The sequence below is a fragment of the Citrus clementina genome, unplaced genomic scaffold (genome assembly GCF_000493195.1).
Source record: "Citrus clementina cultivar Clemenules unplaced genomic scaffold, Citrus_clementina_v1.0 scaffold_7, whole genome shotgun sequence".
Taxonomy (NCBI): domain Eukaryota; kingdom Viridiplantae; phylum Streptophyta; class Magnoliopsida; order Sapindales; family Rutaceae; genus Citrus; species Citrus x clementina.
This window is the reverse complement of record NW_006262075.1, coordinates 4,952,634-4,971,283: the sequence shown is the minus strand read 5'-3', so window position 1 is coordinate 4,971,283 and position 18,650 is coordinate 4,952,634. Positions and strand designations below refer to the sequence as shown.

At 33.1% G+C, this 18,650-nt stretch overlaps 2 protein-coding genes across 2 annotated transcripts; both read right to left on the bottom strand.

Annotated features, from left to right (window-relative positions):
* LOC18037019 (probable rhamnogalacturonate lyase B) lies at window positions 1-5,949 on the bottom strand. The gene is made up of 17 exons (XM_006426171.2): window positions 5,840-5,949; window positions 5,527-5,646; window positions 4,731-4,791; window positions 4,448-4,569; window positions 4,312-4,362; window positions 4,073-4,192; window positions 3,865-3,984; window positions 3,596-3,731; window positions 2,887-3,057; window positions 2,602-2,757; window positions 2,418-2,524; window positions 1,985-2,075; window positions 1,749-1,890; window positions 910-1,066; window positions 697-813; window positions 481-607; window positions 1-393 (listed from the first exon to the last, which is right to left on the bottom strand). The coding sequence occupies exons 2-17, from the start codon at window positions 5,619-5,621 to the stop codon at window positions 154-156; spliced, it is 2,013 nt and encodes a 670-aa protein (XP_006426234.1). The 5' UTR covers window positions 5,622-5,646; window positions 5,840-5,949; the 3' UTR covers window positions 1-153.
* An 8,351-nt stretch (window positions 5,950-14,300) lies between these two features.
* LOC18036680 (L-type lectin-domain containing receptor kinase IX.1) lies at window positions 14,301-16,355 on the bottom strand. Its single transcript, XM_024180437.1, has one exon. It carries the CDS (start codon window positions 16,353-16,355, stop codon window positions 14,301-14,303), a length of 2,055 nt encoding a protein of 684 aa, XP_024036205.1.
* Between the last annotated feature and the right edge of the window lie 2,295 nt (window positions 16,356-18,650).

The following is an 18,650-nucleotide window of genomic DNA, read 5'->3' as shown; positions in this document are numbered from 1 at the left end:
ATTGTGTACATATAGATTGCTTATTGACATGGAATAAGAACAACAAATAATGCCTAGAATCATATGCTAAAATATATGACATATCTACACTAGAATTTTGGAAATGGGACAGAAAGAATTAAACAAATACAACATCCTCCTGAGCTTAATTAATCAAGTTCTAGGGGGTCCTTCTAGGCGAATATAGTCATATAGTACTCCTTGGAAAGGGCTTCTACTCCTTGACTGAGTTAGATAGATTGTATTTCTTCCTCGGTTAAGTAAAACGCTCGGTACATCAATGCTGTATAATCTATACAGACCGTGGATTCCATGTCTGGCAATGGCATTGTCCTTTCCTATTGTCCCCGTTGCAAAATGAGGCGGATCTGCGTTTGGGTTGTTGAATCGAACCTTTAAAACAATTGAAAATCCCATTAGCATTGCTAGCATTTTTAAATGCAATTTGGAGAACTAAAAAGAAAAAGCTTTGCAGAATACATGTAAATCAGAGTCTGTGGCCGATGCCAAAGCCAATTGAAGAGTGTAATGGCCATTGTTGTTCAGGTGCTTTAGTTCAAATATAATCCGCCATGTGGTTGGTTTGTATGTCCTGTTTCCCACATCCCTGCAATTCATCATTTGATAGAATATAAGGTCCTGGAAAATGGAAAATCACTTGGTAGTCTCCTGGGTAGGTAAGGATGAAATAAACACCTGGTAACATGAGCAAAGAACCAATCTTTTGCGTGATAACTATCGCCAACAGTATATTCGAGATCATCATTTCGGTATAAATCTACATATCGCTCCCATAATCCGTATTGCCTAAACCTGTAAGCCACAATAAGTTATTGAAATTTTAGCAAATGTAGCATAAGGCTAAATTGTGTAACAACTAAGTTTTGAGCATGGTAATTGAGAGCGGACTTTTCTGGATGATTAGTGTATAATTGGTTGGCAAGTGTCGGATAAGGGTCTGGCACAAAGAATTCAGCTGCTGAGCGATCAGGGATGCCGATTTCCCACAATGTCGGACCTTTTCTGGGCGGCTCATAAACAAGAACTCCCAAGTTGATATTGGAACCTGTAAGTTGAAAAGAAAATGGCAAAGAAGCAATTGATCAGATCAAAAAGAGAGAAGTAATGGAACGAAGGTATTGGTGGACAAACAAAGTTTTCAAATAGGCCTGTCCATGATTTTGGTCCAATAAGATTTCATTTTGATGTGGCTCAACGGAGCCTATCCATCAGTCTGGCCCAATTGAGTTCTTTATTAAAGGGCCCAATGAGGATTTTCTTTTAGAGTGTAGCTTCTAACATTCATAACTAAATCTCTTTATCTGATAGAATAAAAATAATAATAAAAAATTACAGAGAGTTAAATTAAAGTTACTAGAATAAATTAATTAAATTTTAAACATATTTTTCACAATAAAATTCATATTACTAGGAAATTTATTTTTCATTGTTTCAAAATTATTTTGATTTTATCCCAAAAAAATAAAAAATAATTATATCATATATAAAGATTTAAAGATAGTTAGGATTAATGATTTGTAAATATTTTTTGCACTTTCATAAAATTTCTTTTCGACCAATAATAGAACTATGATTATAAAAATGAGATTTTGTAAGAATATTGAACGGGTGTGAAAAGCATAAATCTTTCTTTTTATTTTTCCTTTTTATTCTTTTTATTTTCGTAGTGAAATCCAGCTACAGAATGAACATTGCGTGAAAATAGAATAGTAAAGATGAGACTTCACCTGCTCTGACAGTGATATTGGCACTATATTTATAGTCACCAACAATTCCAGGGATCCACGCATACAAATTATAATCCCCTTGTCGAACATTTTTAATTGAGAAATACCCTCTCTTGTTCGCTTTTGTCCAGAATTGATAACCCTGATTAGGAGAAATTATAAAAGTTGATTAGTTAATTAATAAGCTGAGTCCACAGTGCACCAAAAATTTTTATGACAGGCCCATTTGATCAGACCTTGGAATCTCTCTCCCATGATCCGACACCTCCTGGTGCAGCCAATCCCACATAAGCCGAGTCCGCCCACATCAATCTGTTACTGATGTACCTGATTCAAATAAATAAATGAGTACACTGTTAATGTTACAGATCTCTTATATTACATGCATGTAACTTATAATTTTCTCATATAAATAGTGAGTGGACCCACATCACTCACTATTCATGTAAGAGAATTAAAAGTTACGTACATATAACTTAGTATTAGCCTAATATTACAGGTTTCAAGTATTCTTTAAATAGAGCCCGTGTCCTGTACTTATTTAATAAAAATTTAACAGCTGTAAAAAAAATAAAATTTTATTATTTTATAATTTTATAGAATAGTTATATACCTTAAGGTAATAAATGCCTTAAATAAAAAAAGAAAGAGATTTTCAATCATTGCTACCTGTCGTGGACTCGTAATTGACCAAAGACTCCTCCTCTTTGATTGCGTTTAGGGAAATCCACTGATTCAGGGAAATTATATGGCCATTTTCTAACTTCTACCATCATCTGATTACGAAATTCGGCGTCAGTCGATCATAAGAGTTATTATTACTCCTTTAACGCATCTGTTGAATTTAATATACCTGGCGTTTAGCATCTTCCCAAAGATTAAGGGGTTTTTCTTCGGATGAAACAGAGTTAAGATAAACAAGAGCAGGACCAAAAACTTTCTTCCACGGCTCTCCGTTTCTGAACTCTGTATTTATTTCCTTCCCAGCATAATGAGTACTGGTGAACATCTGGACAATTAATGGACGTCACAGCAGCAACCAAAATTTTAGATAAATGTAAACTATAATTATTATAAAATTTCGGCTTAAACATCATATAAATTTATGAATTGGATGATTGGATGCAGCGAGACTTACCGAGAGGACGACGGGGCCCACGTGAGAAGTTAGGTCTTGTTTGTTGGGGCCACCCGAACGAAACTCGTCGCTTGGTGTGATCATCCAGAATCCAACGGGCGGGTCGGAGGATATCCATCCGTGGACCCGAATATCTTTATCCTCGCTCGAGTACTGGTACTTGTCGTCCACCTGAACAAACAAGCCACAACCAAAGTGGAAAAAGGTATCACATCCGCGTTCACGGGAGAGACTTTGATATTCGAAGCCTAATAAAGTCTACAAACATAAAGACAAAAGTTGCGTCCCATTTTTTCTCCGCTCTCTCCATTCGATAGTCAAAAGAAGGCACTTTATTTCTTTCTACACGGAACACAGTGAACGAATGGATCAACCTTCCACATTCCGTATAAAACATTAAGTTAAATTATACCTCATTCGTATCATTTTTTTAATTAGTTAATTAATTAATTACTTTATGGGGGTCATTTTCACATGAGAGGATACACACAGATCACCGAAGTCTTGATGAAACGAATCTCCTCTTTATTATAGCTTTCTTTCTGGGAATTACTTGTAATATTGGGAGTTTCCTTAAGTTGCCGAGAATAACTTCTGCAGAAAGCTCATCTATCATTACCCTTTTTGTTACTTTTGTTTACCCGCGCAATTGACCACAGGCGACGGCAATCCATTATGTATACATAAGAGAGGAAAATTGAAGTAGTACCTCTCCTCTAAGGTCTGGGTTGATTGGATCTGTCAGGAGAACAGCCTCAGGATAGGCAAGTGGCTGACCGGTTGCCCTGTCTTCAGGCATTGGCATGATTCTTTGCCTATCGTTTGATATTGCCATGAAGTGAAACCTATTCACATTTAAAATTCATTTTAAAAAACTCCAAATCAATCAGCATTTCAGAACCTAAAATTTATATATATGGGCAACAGGCAAAATTAATCCAATTATGCATAAAGTTGACCAGTTAATTGCTTCCGTACTTGTTTTGTTGGAGCTTGAAAACAGTCCTAATTTGATCCATGTCCACGTCAGGCCACCCTTCTTTGCGTTCCATTATGGCGTAAAAGTAAAAGCCCGAGACGCCACGCCGCATTATGTACCTGAAGAGTTTGGTTAATTCAGATTAATTAATTCTATATTAATTTGTGCGGTTGTGTTGGGAAAAAATATTAAGAAATTACACAGCACCTTTTATCAACATTTAAGGGAGCTAGAGACCCACGGAGGGAAATGTTCCATGTTCTCGTGAATGATACCTCTACTTGGTTTTCATCTTGCATAATCACCTTAAAATCCGTTGCAATTAATCTGCATGCACATATATATGCCAAATGGTATATAAAGATAATAATTAATTTCAATTTGAAGCACACATATCTGTGACAATGCTTAGTCAAGAAAATCCCAAGGAAGAGAATTGAATTTACTTGTCATAGGAACCTTGTTTTTCCGGCTCGTACCAAACGACGTCCCAATACCTGAAATTTGTTCAATTTTTAATTTCAAATTTACATATAGAATCTAAGTAAAATGACCAACTCATTAAGAGAATACCATACATACCCTCGATTATCTTCTTCATTCTGTGTCTCTAGTACATTGTCAATTTCATTATATTTTATTCCAATGACTTCACCCTCTGGATTTGACAAAGTGACTTGCACAAGGCCATTATCCATCACCACCTGAACCACAAATAATTTAAAAGTTGAAAACACTTTATATTAAAAATGCAAGTCCATTTCTCTCTGGAGTTCCCCCCCCACCTTTTTCCGAATAAACTAATAAGGCTAGCAGATCAATTAATAAATAGTTGAAGGATAAAGATTGTCAGGGCGCTTTATACCAGTCGTCGGTGTTTGGTATTTAGTTGGACTCCAAGCGAAGTCTTCAATTCTCGGGGGTTGCTGCAAACGAACGGATATAATTGTAATACTTTAGTGCAGCAAAGTAATTAATTACAGAGAATGTTGGCAACCGAAAGTCCGAAAGGTTTATCCTTTCAAGACTCAAGTAAAGAAATTGAAGATAATAATAGATATAAAAAATTCCTTCTATTGGAATAAAGGTTAGAAATCAAATATTTTGGGATATTGCGGTCAATTTAGTTGTAATGATGGAAGCATTGCTTTCTGATCGTGATAAGCCAATTCACATTTTCATCCAGATCAATTCAAAGGATTCACAGTGGCAAATACGATAAAGACGTTGGAAAGAGAAAATTGAAAGTAAGAAAATGTGTAAGGGACCGTCTGTTTAAGTTAAAATGGTCACAAGCAAAAGATGGAACTCAGTCATGATGAGCTACGGTCACCATCTCATGACAAATTTTGTGGTTGATATAAAACAATACAAGCGACCATTTTGGAAACAACAAAATGGGATAATAAATATAATTTCGTCTTTCATATGTGTAACAGGAACAAAGGCAAGACTAAAATCAATAACCTACATATATAAAGCATCGATCATTAAACACAAAATAATAAATAGGCCATGAATGGAAGTTAGCACGAAAACTTCTTTTTCAAAGTACGCTTCTTCTCTCTCTCACATGCAAACATGCACAGAACACAAGCAGAAAATGTAATGATAGAGAGAGAGAGAGAGAGAGAGAGAGAGAGAGAGAGATGAGCAAGAACCTTACTGGGATCTTCTCGGAACTAACTCCGATGAAGAACATGAGAAGTAATGCAGCAACCAAACTCCCTTTTCGTTTCCACCTAACCTTCTCCATTAACTATTTTCTAATGAACGAAGGCCTGAAAACAACAACATGCATACCAAACGTGAACAGAACACTCTTTAAACATAGCAATTTGGAGTCGTTTATAATATACTTTCAGAAGCAGAAAATGGTAAGCCAAGGTGGCAAGTAATTAATTATAGAACCCCATAAAAGGAAAAAAATAAAAAAAATTCTTAGTATGATGGTAATTGAGAAAATGGACATACCCTTGTAAATGCAAATGAAGAAGGTAACAGAGAAGATGTTGTCTAGCTAGCTCTACTTGGTGAACGTTACCAAATAATGGTGCTTGCTAGGAACCTTAATTGCTTCAAAAACGTGCATATTGTAATGGCTAATGAATGGCCTTTATATAACTTTCATCTAAGAAGAGAACGGCTCCTTGCCAACTTCTTTCAATTTTTTAAACGTTTTTGACTATTTCTTAAATATGGAAATTTCTTTTCTTCATTGCAGAATATAATGTCAAAGGTACTGCCTTTGCTTTTCTTGTTTCGCGGTTTAATTTTCTTTGCGACAGCAGAGAGATACGTCAGTCTGCTGGACCAAGTTATTTGGTAATTTTGTCATGGGAAAAGTATCACGTGACGTTCAAGACAAGTGATTAAAATTTTAATTTCTTCAAATATTTGGGTAATTTTCACTCGAGTGGCACATTGAAATAAAAGAAAAATTAAATTTTAGTCCTACGAGATTCGATAGTACGGTAGAAACATCCTAACTGGCGGGTGCTTATTGCTTAATGCTTAATTACCAGAACAAAGAGAGTGAGAGAGAGAAAAAAAAAAAAAACGAATTGCGGGTGCCGAACTTTTTGGGGGCAGTCAATTGGTCCAATATATCGATTAACAATTTTAACATTGAAAATGTGAATATTATTGATTAATGCAAAACCTATTATTCACAAAACCATTATTAGCTCCCTAAAGTCGATGTTTTAGTATTGAGGATACTCCTTACGTTTCGATATTAGTTCCCATTACCGTAACTGCATGCCAGTTAAATTATTATAAAAAAGATAATGGGTTAGGTTGTTCTAATTTAAAATTTTGACTTAAATAGTCAATGAATAACTATTATTAAATAATATTTTGACTTTTAATATTTATCATTGAATTGCTTGAAGCCAATGGTTCAAGAATTATGTTAAACTTTTAAATAAAAAATTTAAGTCATATTTTCTCTCATTTTCTTCTCTTTTGTCTCCGTTTTTTCTATATAAATAAAATATATGATTTTTTTTTTATATTACCATCAAAAGTCCGCCGAGACTTGCCTTATATAATCCATCTAAAATCCGGTTTGAAAATCCAATATAAAATGGAGATATCTACTCTTAAATCAAGAGAAATATTACTTCCACAATCATATAAAAAAAAATTTAATTTCTCTCTTATGAGGTGTCGGCCACAACGCTAAAAATTAATTTTAAAAATAAAACTATTTAATACAGTATGCTAATCCAATTATAAAAATTACAAAAGTATATAATGCATATGATTCTAACAAAAACAATTTTATAAGTATAATTATATTCTTTTTATTGTTCACCTAAAACTAATAATTGCAAAATTAACAATTTTGTAATAAAACAAAGTCAAATATATCTTATTATAATTTTTTAATGATTAAATGCAGCTTCCGAAGAAAAACAAAGGAAGCGTGTCGAATAAGCCGTTTTAGAGAGAGATTTTTCTAACGCAATCGAGCAAATCGTGTGCAAATTGAAGTAATAATGTTTAGAAATTTAGGTAAGAACTTGACCTTGAAACTGGACCAGAATACTAATAAAATTATTCGTTGATAACTACAACCTGTGAGGCCACCGCTTGGAAATGGAAATCGGGGTAATTAAAATGACCTACTTCAGAGTTCAGAGAGCATGTGAATTTTTTTTTTTCAATTATGCCTTGTAAAACACTTCAAAAAGAAAGAAAAAAAAAAAAAGAAGAAGAATAAATTGAGAACATGCATGGGAGCCACAAGAAACAATTGCATCCCATACAACAGAGTCGCCCGTGACATTTTTCTCAGAACTAATTTTACCTGAACCACTAACACGTACGTACTCTCTGTGCTTCTGTATTTAACCTAACGTACGTGTAAGTTAAAAATGTTAAATTATGTTCGGCAAGTCATTCTACGCATTGGCCGTGGACCACAATAGCAACAGTGTAGGTGGGCTGCATATGACAACGCATGAAATATTATCTATAAAAATTTTAACTAATTTGTTCATCGGCTGGATCAGGCATTATTCAAAGTCTATTAAATTATTAGGTTTAACAAACCGATAAGAATGAACATGGTTCCTGAGTTGTTTAATGACTCATTACGTCAAAATTGGTTAGTTAAATTAATGTTGCCAGTTGTTTAATGAGTCATTATGTCAATGAGTTCGTTAAAATGGTTGAACTTACTACAATAGACATCAAAATTGATTAATCTACATTACATGGAATCAATGGAAGCATGCCGATTAAGTCGTATTTGTGTTATTTCTGTGTTGATTCCTGACACACTTGTAATTTCTTATTTTTTGTCTAATTTCCTATTGGTCTCCGTCGTTGATTAGCATGATCTCATCTCAATTCTCAACCTTTTCATTTGATGAATTGGTTTTTGGGTTATTGTAATCAAATTGACGTTATTTAGGCATATAATCTCAATACACTACAATATGTACTAGACTACTGTAGCAAAAAAACTTATTACTACTCCAATTAATCAGTTTAAATGAATGAGTTTATATTATTATTTTTTTTAAAAAAAAGGTTTCATTTCCTAAGCATTCACCGTAAACACATTTTGCTTAGACCTTATACATATAATTAGGATAATATATGATGGTATTATTATTATAACCTATGATGACAGGATTTGTTGGAGACCATTTGAGATCAAGACTATAAGAACACGCATGGCTACAGTTGTTCCTCTAACTTCTTCCCCCTTGTAGCAAAATCCATATACATAATTATATCTTTAAAACTTTATTGACAGAATTAGATGGTGTGAAGTTCTAATTGATTAATATCCATTATATTTTGTCCATCACGTACCATTGGGCATTCGCCAACAAGAACCCACAGGTGAACAACCTCTGCTCCAAAAAAGTTGCTTTGATTGTTTGTCGTCACTTTAGTGGATTCTAAAAGCTAGAATGCACCAACCCCGCTATCGAAAACGACACTAGAAATTAAGCCATGAACCAGCAGCAAAGACAAAAGCAAATCACATGACACCAAATATGACAGTCAGTTGATGAAACGTGGCAACACCTGAAATTCTTTAACAATGACATCATTGTTATGAATTTGGATCCGGAGATCGCTAGTATTTGAGTTCAGTATTGATTTTAGCTGCGTTAATTAATGCTTTAAAGTTCTATTGACATTTATATATTTTTATATAATAATACATGGTTAGCATTTATTACAAAACAATTGGTAAAAAGATCAAATCAATACTGAATTAATCCAGAATCTCATTGTTATTGACCGCTATTGCCTCCTAATAATTGCTTCTCCTAATAATTGCTTGATTTTTGGTGCTCGTTGATTACTTTCTTTTCATTTTTTATGTTGTAGTTTGACATTATTATTGCCACTTCGGCCTTGCCCGAAGTAGTGGGCTGCTGCCCTCACAATGCTTGTGAGGGCAGCAGTTCTAGCCCCCACAAAAGTATTGTGGAGGCTAAATGTTCTTTATATCATTCTCCCTTGCGAAATGCAAGTGGAGTATGGACATCCTCTCCTGTGAGAGGTTATTTGTATTGGGCATGTACTTCATAGAATTCATTGTAATAATGTAAGTCCCAATCATGTATATCTGATTGTAAATATCAGTGTAATATCTCTGCTACAATAAGCAGTTGTTGTAAATATCTGTGTAATGCAGTAATCTGATGATTAATCAGTCTCAAAAAAAAAAGTTTGACATTATTATTATTATTATTATTATTATTATTATTATTTTGGTCACATAAACAGAAACGTTGGGACAAAATGTTTTTTAAGTAATGGACATGTAAAGACAATATGGCTTATATCTGTTTTAATTATACTTTGGCTATCCCCCCCCCTCTTTTATTATTGGTTGACATATTTTATAAATAAATAAATATAGAATTCGGATTCTGCTCTGCAAAATCAGTACAGAAATTTTGTGATTCAAATGGCCGGTGCAGAGCAGACGCCCGGTGATTGTTTTAGTATAAATAGGCATTAATTATTTGCCAACTGAGGGGTCGTTTGTTTTTTATTTGAAGTCTGAATTTTAATTATTTTTAAATATTTATGATTTTTAATTTATTTATTTTCTATGATTTATTCTTGATTGTATGCTGTTTAGGTTTATATGGAAAAAAAGTTAAATATTTCAACTTTTATTTGAATAGTAAAGCATCTCAATGAAACTTTAATATTCTCTTATTAATACGTCTACTAAATAAATTCATTTTCTATTATATAAATTATTTTTTTATTATTTTTAATCTATCTCTTTTTTATTTTGGTTATATGCCAGTATTCAACTATTTTTTTTTTAATGAGAATTTTAAACTTAATAAACTTTATGTGAGTCAGTTTTACATCTCTTTATATCTATTTTCACTATTTTTGTAATAGATTTTGAATTTTTATTTGGTACATTAATTTTAATTCAAATAATTAAACAAAAAAATTGTTAATTTTAATTCAAATAATTAAACAAAAATTTTGATTGGCTTATGTAATCAAAAAGAAAAAAAATCAATATTATATACTAAGAATAACATTATAATTATTATATATTAATATGAAAAAATACTTGTGTTAGATATATACTTAATTTTTCATGTTTTGTCAAGGTAAACATTATCAAATTTCTTTCTTTTTTAATCAAATAATTTATTTATAACTTGTCATGTGTTTAGTCGATAAATATAAATATTATTACTATTTATGAGGTTATATTTGTCAAAATATCATGTTTTCATTTTTTTCAAACAAATAATTTAACATTTATATTCAGATAAACATGTTGTTCATATGTATATATTTAGATTTCAAATAAATTTAAACTTGTTCAGATTTCAGGGGAAAAAGAATGCTACCTTAAACTTGAATTTGAGGAATAAAGGCTTGCTTGCTGATTTTCTTCTTCATAGCTTGCTTCTTCCATTTTAGTCTTTGAAGTTCTCTTTATTTACAATTAATTTATTAAACTAAAATACTTCCCACATAGATCCATGACAGCTTATAAAATTTATAAAAATATCTAAACTTTTTAAGTTATTTATAATTTCAGCCCACTTATTATCATCTCTCTTGTTTTTGTATAACCGAAAATACTCACTATGCATAAAATTATCTCCAAGATTTTGTTTGGAATTGAGGTATCGTACCTTTTAAATTACAGTTGTTATGGAAAAAAAAATTATAACTATGAAATAATAATTAAATTTTAAATAAAAATTTTGATAAAATTATTAAAAATATAATAGATTTTTTATTATACAAATAAAAAATTATATTAGCATAATTTCTAAAATATAACAATTAGCATTTATCAAATACTTTAATACTATAATTTTTAATATACAACTAGCTAACATCAATTTCAATCGCAGCATAAATAATCTTGATGTAAATTTTTCTAGTCAAATACGCCGTACAGCCATGGCTTGCGCGCGGCCTAGGCGTAGCACACTCAATGAGCTATCCAATGGTGGCCTGACATTTCGTAAGGTACCTTCTGCATGTTACTGCAGCTACCGTTGGTTATTTATTTATTTTTTCTCTCCTCCCTGAAAGAATCTTGGTACTTAATAAAAGAAAGTGTTCAGGTACATTTTATATTTATTCTTGTACTTTTTTAGTTTCATTTCTTTCTTTCGTTTCTTTTTTGTTAATCAAAGGTCACTTTAATGGTACCTAAAACTTGATTAAAAAAATGACATGTGAAATGTTATGAAGGCAAATGCTATGTTATAATTAATGTAACATACACACTCAACAACAACCACATAAATTATGGGGGCCCATCATTTATGTGGTTGTTGTTGAGTGTGTATGTTACATTAATTGTAACACAGGGGCTCCCTGTTATGAAACAATAGGAGGGTACTGTTTTTCCTTTGGTTTCTTTTAGAGGAAAACTATAGAGCACAGTAGTTGAAGGATATTTTTATCCATAGCATGTGGTTATGTATAGGCTTATAGCTATAAAAGAGACAAAATGGAGAGTAGGTCTTTCAGTAAAATATGAACCATTAAAGATAGGAAAATGGAGAGTTGGTCTTCAATTAAATTCAGTACATTTTTGTCCATCACTCGTGATTATGGACCCCAAAATTTTGACTACTTTTGTAAGTTGTCTTGTAGGTTCACGTTAATTTATATAGTGAGATTATTTGAACTCATTAATTTTTTTTTATTTTTTAATTAATAATTTTATTATTAAAATAATCTTTATGAAATTGCTTAATTAACCATTTCTTCTTCTTTTTTTGTTCTCAATTCTCTCTATTGTCATCAATTTCTTTAAATCTTTTCTTTTAACTGCAAATTATAAATAATTAGTTTCATTTAAACTATCGTAAACTAAGAGGATCAAAGTTCATCATTTAAAAATGAAGATAATCAATTTTTTTCAACTATTAAAATCAATGAATATTAAGAAATCAATTTCTACCAATCACAAAAGATAGTGAATATCAAGAAAAAAAGTTCTTATACATAGAAAGCATGAAATACATAATTAAAAAAAAAAAGTCAAAAGAGAATAAATTGAGAGTTTAGTTTGCATAATGTGAAAGTAGAGTGGGACTATGCAATGGTAAGGTAGAGAGAGAAAAATATTAGCGAAAAATATTTTTGAGATTTAAAATTTTTAATTTTAAAATGGGTGTAGAGATGAATTCGATAGGTTTAAATAACCCTACCCTTACTTATATAATTTCTTGTCTTTTTTAGGAAATCGAATGAAAACTACTTTCTACAATTAAATTGAAAAAAGAAAATATGGAAATGCTTAATTAATTAATTGCCAAATATTGGTTGTTAGGGACCTTAGGGTCGTTATATGAGAATGTTCACAGGATTTCCAAAGCACAAACAACTAATTAATTACACTGACATAAGGGCTATAAAAATTAACATAAAAGATGAGAAATTTAAGTATATATAACAAAAACTTTGTGAAATGGGGTGTAAAACTTCATAGATTTAATGTGAAATAAAAGAAAAAAATGAAAATAGAAATTTCATTGTAAACCAACATTTATATACATTTTTTTTAAATATGTATTTTTATTTATTGTTTGTTGCTTGGTGAAAAAAAATGAGGAAAAAATACTTTCGCGGCTTTGTTTGGAACAGAAGTTTGCTTACCAAAAGCTAACCAAAACGGAATTTTAGTTCAAATTAAGCTTGTTAGAGTTGAAAACGTTAAAAGCATGTTTGGTAGTGAATACAAAAAAAAATTATAATTACCAATAAAAAGCTTGTAGGTGTATGATAAATATTATTACTTAAGAATTTTTGCGCAAAAATAAATAAAATAAACTTTTCAGTCATCCTCATGTACGCTTGGCCTAAAAATATACCAAGCCGTTTGTGTTTTATTAAATTTGCTGGCAGCCGGCAATTGATAATGATTGACAACCATCGATTTGTAATTTACATAATTTATGGGTTTGAAATTATTTATATGTAAAAATAAAATAAAGGGGCTTGACGGCTAAGGTAAATTTAATTTGAGATCGAGAGAATAAGAGCGGAGGAATCAATTAATTCTTCGTCATTCTTTTATTTGTAGAATATTTTTGTTTTTGGGCCTGATTAGAATGCAGATTGTGGCACAGTTTGTCGTATTCTTGAAGGAAAAGAACTAAAATACTCAATCAACTATTGTTTGGCTGTTCAAAGTTAAAAGGGTCATTCTGCTCATGTTCAACGACTGTTGAAGGCTGAGTGACTTGTATGGAGTACTTTTATAGGAGATTTTCATGCACACAGATATATTCTCTTCCGCGTTATAAGCAGATCATTAATCTGATTGCATTTGTTTGCGATTTAAACATTTAAGGACATGAAAACTAACGCCAAGTGTGGGATTGTTGTATCTTGTAAAGTAATTTACTTTTACGGTGCTAAATAAATAGCTAATTAATGGGCTGCATTGGAAACTTGTTATACGTTTGATAAACAATGTTGTTGAGAGGGAGTTTAGTGTCCCCATAATATATACAAATTTGAAAATTATAATTTTGATAAGTTAGGCTTCTCATTAGTAAAGTAGGATTATGGAGAAATATGAAATAATTATGTTTAGTTAGAATAACATGCTATAATAACAGCTTTAAAAATCTCTCTCTTTTTTTTTTTTTCCATGACAGATTATATCATGATAGGTTGGAGGCCTTCCCAATCATCAAACTCGGTTTGCAACAGTTTCCCAAAATGCTTGACAAATTAATGTGACAGGCGGCAACTAATAGATGTACAAGCATATCTAAATTTCTTGAACAAGACTATGGAAAAAATTTGAAGTTTGAACTACAGAAACTACTACAAACTCATTATTTGATCATAGTACATGACAGATAAACAAATATTATTACATTCTTGATTGAACTGTGTTAAAAAAAAAAAAAAAATCAATTGGAGAACAATTTGCGGGATCCTAGACGTCAGCTTTCTGTGAATTCAGAAGAGATTTTGTTGAGGCTGCAGATGACAGTGACGAATATGTAGAGCCGCTGCTGCCTGAATTTTGAGTTCCATAAAATTTGTCTGATTCTGTGACGCCAGAAGATGTATAGGTGAACTTTAAAATGTTAATAGGAGGTGCATAATACATTGGCACAGGCAGTTTTGATGGAAGGCTCGGCAATGGAGCTTCAAAGTTGAGAACATTTATCACTTGTCTTATAGAAGGGCGATTTGTGAAATCAGGGTGGCAGCACCATAAGCCAACAATCATCAAACACTCCATTTGCCGCTCATCAAACTCTTTACTTAGTCTTCCATCAGCGGCTTCAAGAAGTTGCCCTTTTCCGTAAAGGTCCCAAACCCACTCCACAAGCCTTACTTTGCTCGGCTCTTGCCTTGGTTCAACTGGCTTTCTTCCACAAGCGACTTCGAGGGCAACGACTCCGAAGCTATAGACGTCGGATTCTTTGCTAGCCTTGCCGGTTGTGACACACTCAGGGGCAAGGTAGCCCATGGTGCCGGCCAAAACAGTTGTTTGAGAGCCCAATTCATGATCCACAAGCCTTGCCAGACCAAAATCTCCGAGCTTGGCATTGAAATTGGAATCCAACACGACGTTGCTGGATTTAATATCTCTATGCACAATGCATTGTTCCCACTCTTCATGAAGATACAACACCGCAGAAGCCAAACCAAGGGCTATTTTGTATCTTACATTCCAAGTTAGCATGACCTTTCCTCCGAAAAGGTGAGAATCAAGGCTTCCGTTTGGCATGAATTCATACACAAGAATCAATTGTCTTTGCTCATGACACCAACCAATAAGGTGAACCAAATTCCTATGTCTCAAACGGCTGATGATTCTCACTTCCGAAATGTACTCCTTTTTCCCTTGCTTTGATCCTCTTGAGACTCTCTTAACCGCTATCTCGGTGTTCTGATCGCTCAACAAGCCTCTATAAACTCCTCCGAATCCACCCTCACCCAACTTCCCTGCCTCGGCAAAGTTGTTTGTTGCTCGACTTAGTTCACGATAAGTGAACCTCTTTGGTCCAGTTCCTTTCTCAAATTCATCTTCCAGAGCAATATCAATGGCCTCCTTATGCCCACCCGCCCTCTTTCTCCAATATATGAACCAAATCACACCCAAACCACAAGCTAAAGCTCCAATACCCACAAGTAAACCAACAATCAACCCTGTTTTGTTTTTCTCCTTACCATCGCTGGTTTCCAAGGTTGAATTAAAACTCCAAGAAATAATCTTATGCAATTCAACCACCTCGCCCGTAGACGCAGAGAAACCAACCCTCACTGTTTCTGGCAGAATCTCTCTCAAATCAACTACATGCCAAAGGCTAGAGTTCCCTCTATAGACTGGCTTATGAGCATAGGTAAGAAACACACTTAAATTTTGGGTAGTAGAATTGTAGCTTACCCAAGCATTTGCTGTTGCTGCGGTCTTGATGCTACTTTTCCACAGGACGGTTTTCTCTGAGGCAATGGAATTAACATTGATGCCTACATGATCAGTGCTTGGATCCCATCTGTTTTTATTACTGTCAAACTCTACCGCAACAATTTGATTCCTGGAATCATTATTCAATGCGGTTTCAGGACTGAATAAGGCAAGATAACCATCACTTGAGTTGTCAGGAATTTTGGAGTTAAATGGCGCAAGGAAGAACGAAATTCCTTCACCATATTCAGCTGGATTAGGGGCACTCATGACAAAGGAGAAGTGGGTGGTGAAGTCCGTGAGACTTCGTGTTTTGGCATCCCAAATGGGCACAGGTTGATTATACGTGGCGCGGCCAACACTGCTGGTGAGGTTGTCGTCAACTTGATTCTTAGTAAGCTGAAGAGCCTCATCGGATGCAAATGAATCTCCCTCGAATGTTATGGTTGGAACATTTGGTTGGAAATTCGGAAAATTAAAGGAGACTGAACTTCCATGGGGGACTAGCAACAGGAAGAAAATGAAGTTCAGAAAGAAAATAAAATGATTTTGTTGATAGGAAAAGGCCATGGTAACCCAAATGCATGGAGAAGGAGAATGAATGTAAAAATTGGGTGGAAAGGCCTTCGATTAGTTCAACTATATTCTTCTCCCAAAGGAAGGCTTGGTATTATTAATTAATTAACTTTGTCAAATTAATTAATACGCTCATTTCTTGAACGGTTCTTTATAGTTTATAGTTTTATGATTTTATTAAATTAAAATGTCTCACTCTCACACGGTAATATGTACCTCCATGTATGGTTAAAGAAATTGTAGAATATATTGAAAGTACTATGTGAGTCATATATATTACCTCCATGTATGGTTAAAGAAATTGTAGAATATATTGAAAGTACTATGTGAGTCATATAACAAGCAAATGGTATTATGCCATATGTTTATTTATTTTGAAAAACTAAGGTAATTTAATTAATAAATTCAATTATACATGTCACACATATAATAATTAATTGTATTGTATCAAATGTAACACAAACTTTCTCCTCTACTTTGACAGCCAATCTATACCACGGCGTTTCACTCCCATGTAATAATAAACTACATTCCGCTACCGTCCATGGTGCCAAAATGAAATAAACCACTGGCTTCCAAATTCATGACATTCTAAAGTTTTATCCATTGGATTATCCCAAAGTTTGATCAACTACAAAGCTTATCGTAACCGTCGACAGGTGGTCGGGATTATTGAAGCAACAGTTTACAAATCTAGAAATAAATTTAGCCGTGCATCTAATTCATACTTCAGAAGCGAAGTTCTAGGTAAGGTCGGCATGATCGATGCTGAAAGGTAAAAGATATATACAATTGATTTAGTGATTTTGCACCTATTTCTGGTGCCTATTATTTTTAATTCGGAGTTGACAATATCTACGCGTAAAGCTACGGCACAAAAAAACAGTTTGATACGACAAAGAGGTGAAGCTCCAAGACAATTAGTAAAACAATGTGTGATGTGATTATTCGTACCTAACATCGAAACCAATGCCGGTTGCCGTCTTGTTCAGAATGTATTTTACTTATATATAGGCCAAGACATTGGTTGATTTATTTTATGAAATGTGTCACAGTTACATCGTCGTAGCCAGGCAAAAAAGAACAGAAAGATAAAAAAAAAAGATTACGTATTGGTACTTGGTAGCTCTATAAAATGAGTTTTAGGGCTTGGTCAAATTAATTCCCTAGAGGCTTGCCCTTACTCGTAATGAAGTGGACATCGGAACTTTTGAGCCGGCCTCTTGCTGTCATAACATGCCACATCCACATGGCACATGGATCTTTCCTATGAAAAATGTTAAAATATCAGGCGTATTTAAGGCGGTGTTAAGTAATTTATTAATGTCTTCACTCTTCAATCTTCAATCACTATGACATTGATTTTCACCGAACTAATTCTTTGTGACGTGTTTGGATGTGTCAACTGTCAAACAACAATTGACGAGGGAATTATGGTCGAGGTAGTATTTGGGCTTCATTTGGGCTGGGTCTAAGCTCTACCAAAGAGAATATCGCTGCCCCAAAATTTATGACGCCCTTTGATATATATATATATTTTTGAAGTATGTGATACACAGATATTACTGATATTATATCAGACATTATAATTAATATTTATAATTATATTATATAATTGGGACCACCATCATACATTGACACACTGAAGTATATGCCCAGATATTTTAAACCCTCTCTAATATTCGAGGAGTGCCTGCTCCACTCACATTTCGTAAGGGAGAGACTGTCTCCACTCAATTAATTGATAATTGAGGAAGAACTAAAACTAACCTCCATAATGCTCTTATGAAAACTTGAACCCTTATACTCAACATTGTAAGTGTAAGACTTTTTTCATTTGACCAAAGGCCCATTGGTCCCTTTGATATTCTCTTAAAACGCCATCTTTTGTATTTCCAATTCGTCTGAACTTACTTTGAAGGACGGTAATTCTAGATAAGTTTCTCCTCATCAAAAAGAGATGGCGCCCAACGATCTTTTTATATCATTTGAATGATTGAATCCTTTTGTTATTTGTACAAAGAAAATCAAAGACAGGACATTTGAAATAGTGTAACTATACATCTTATCACTGGAGTTTTTCTTTATACACACACGTACACTTGAATCTATCTTTACACAAACTTGAGTCTTTTTTTTTTTTTTTTTGGGTACACACACACACTTGAGTCTTTCTTCACACACACATATATATCAGAGCGTGGGTAAAATGTAAATCAAAATTTTAACCTCCATCTTCTATTAAGATTTAAACTTGAATAATTAGAAACGATTTAAAAATTAATCCGA

Coding starts and splice junctions, on each gene's coding strand:
- LOC18037019 (XM_006426171.2), bottom strand. CDS start 5,621: ATGGAGAAGGTTAGGTGGAAACGAAAAGGGAGTTTGGTTGCTGCATTA. Junction 3,058..3,595: donor ACCCAGACCTTAGAGGAGAG/GTACTACTTCAA, acceptor TTGTTTGTTCAG/GTGGACGACAAGTACCAGTA. Junction 2,525..2,601: donor GGGAAGATGCTAAACGCCAG/GTATATTAAATT, acceptor TTTCGTAATCAG/ATGATGGTAGAAGTTAGAAA.
- LOC18036680 (XM_024180437.1), bottom strand. CDS start 16,355: ATGGCCTTTTCCTATCAACAAAATCATTTTATTTTCTTTCTGAACTTC.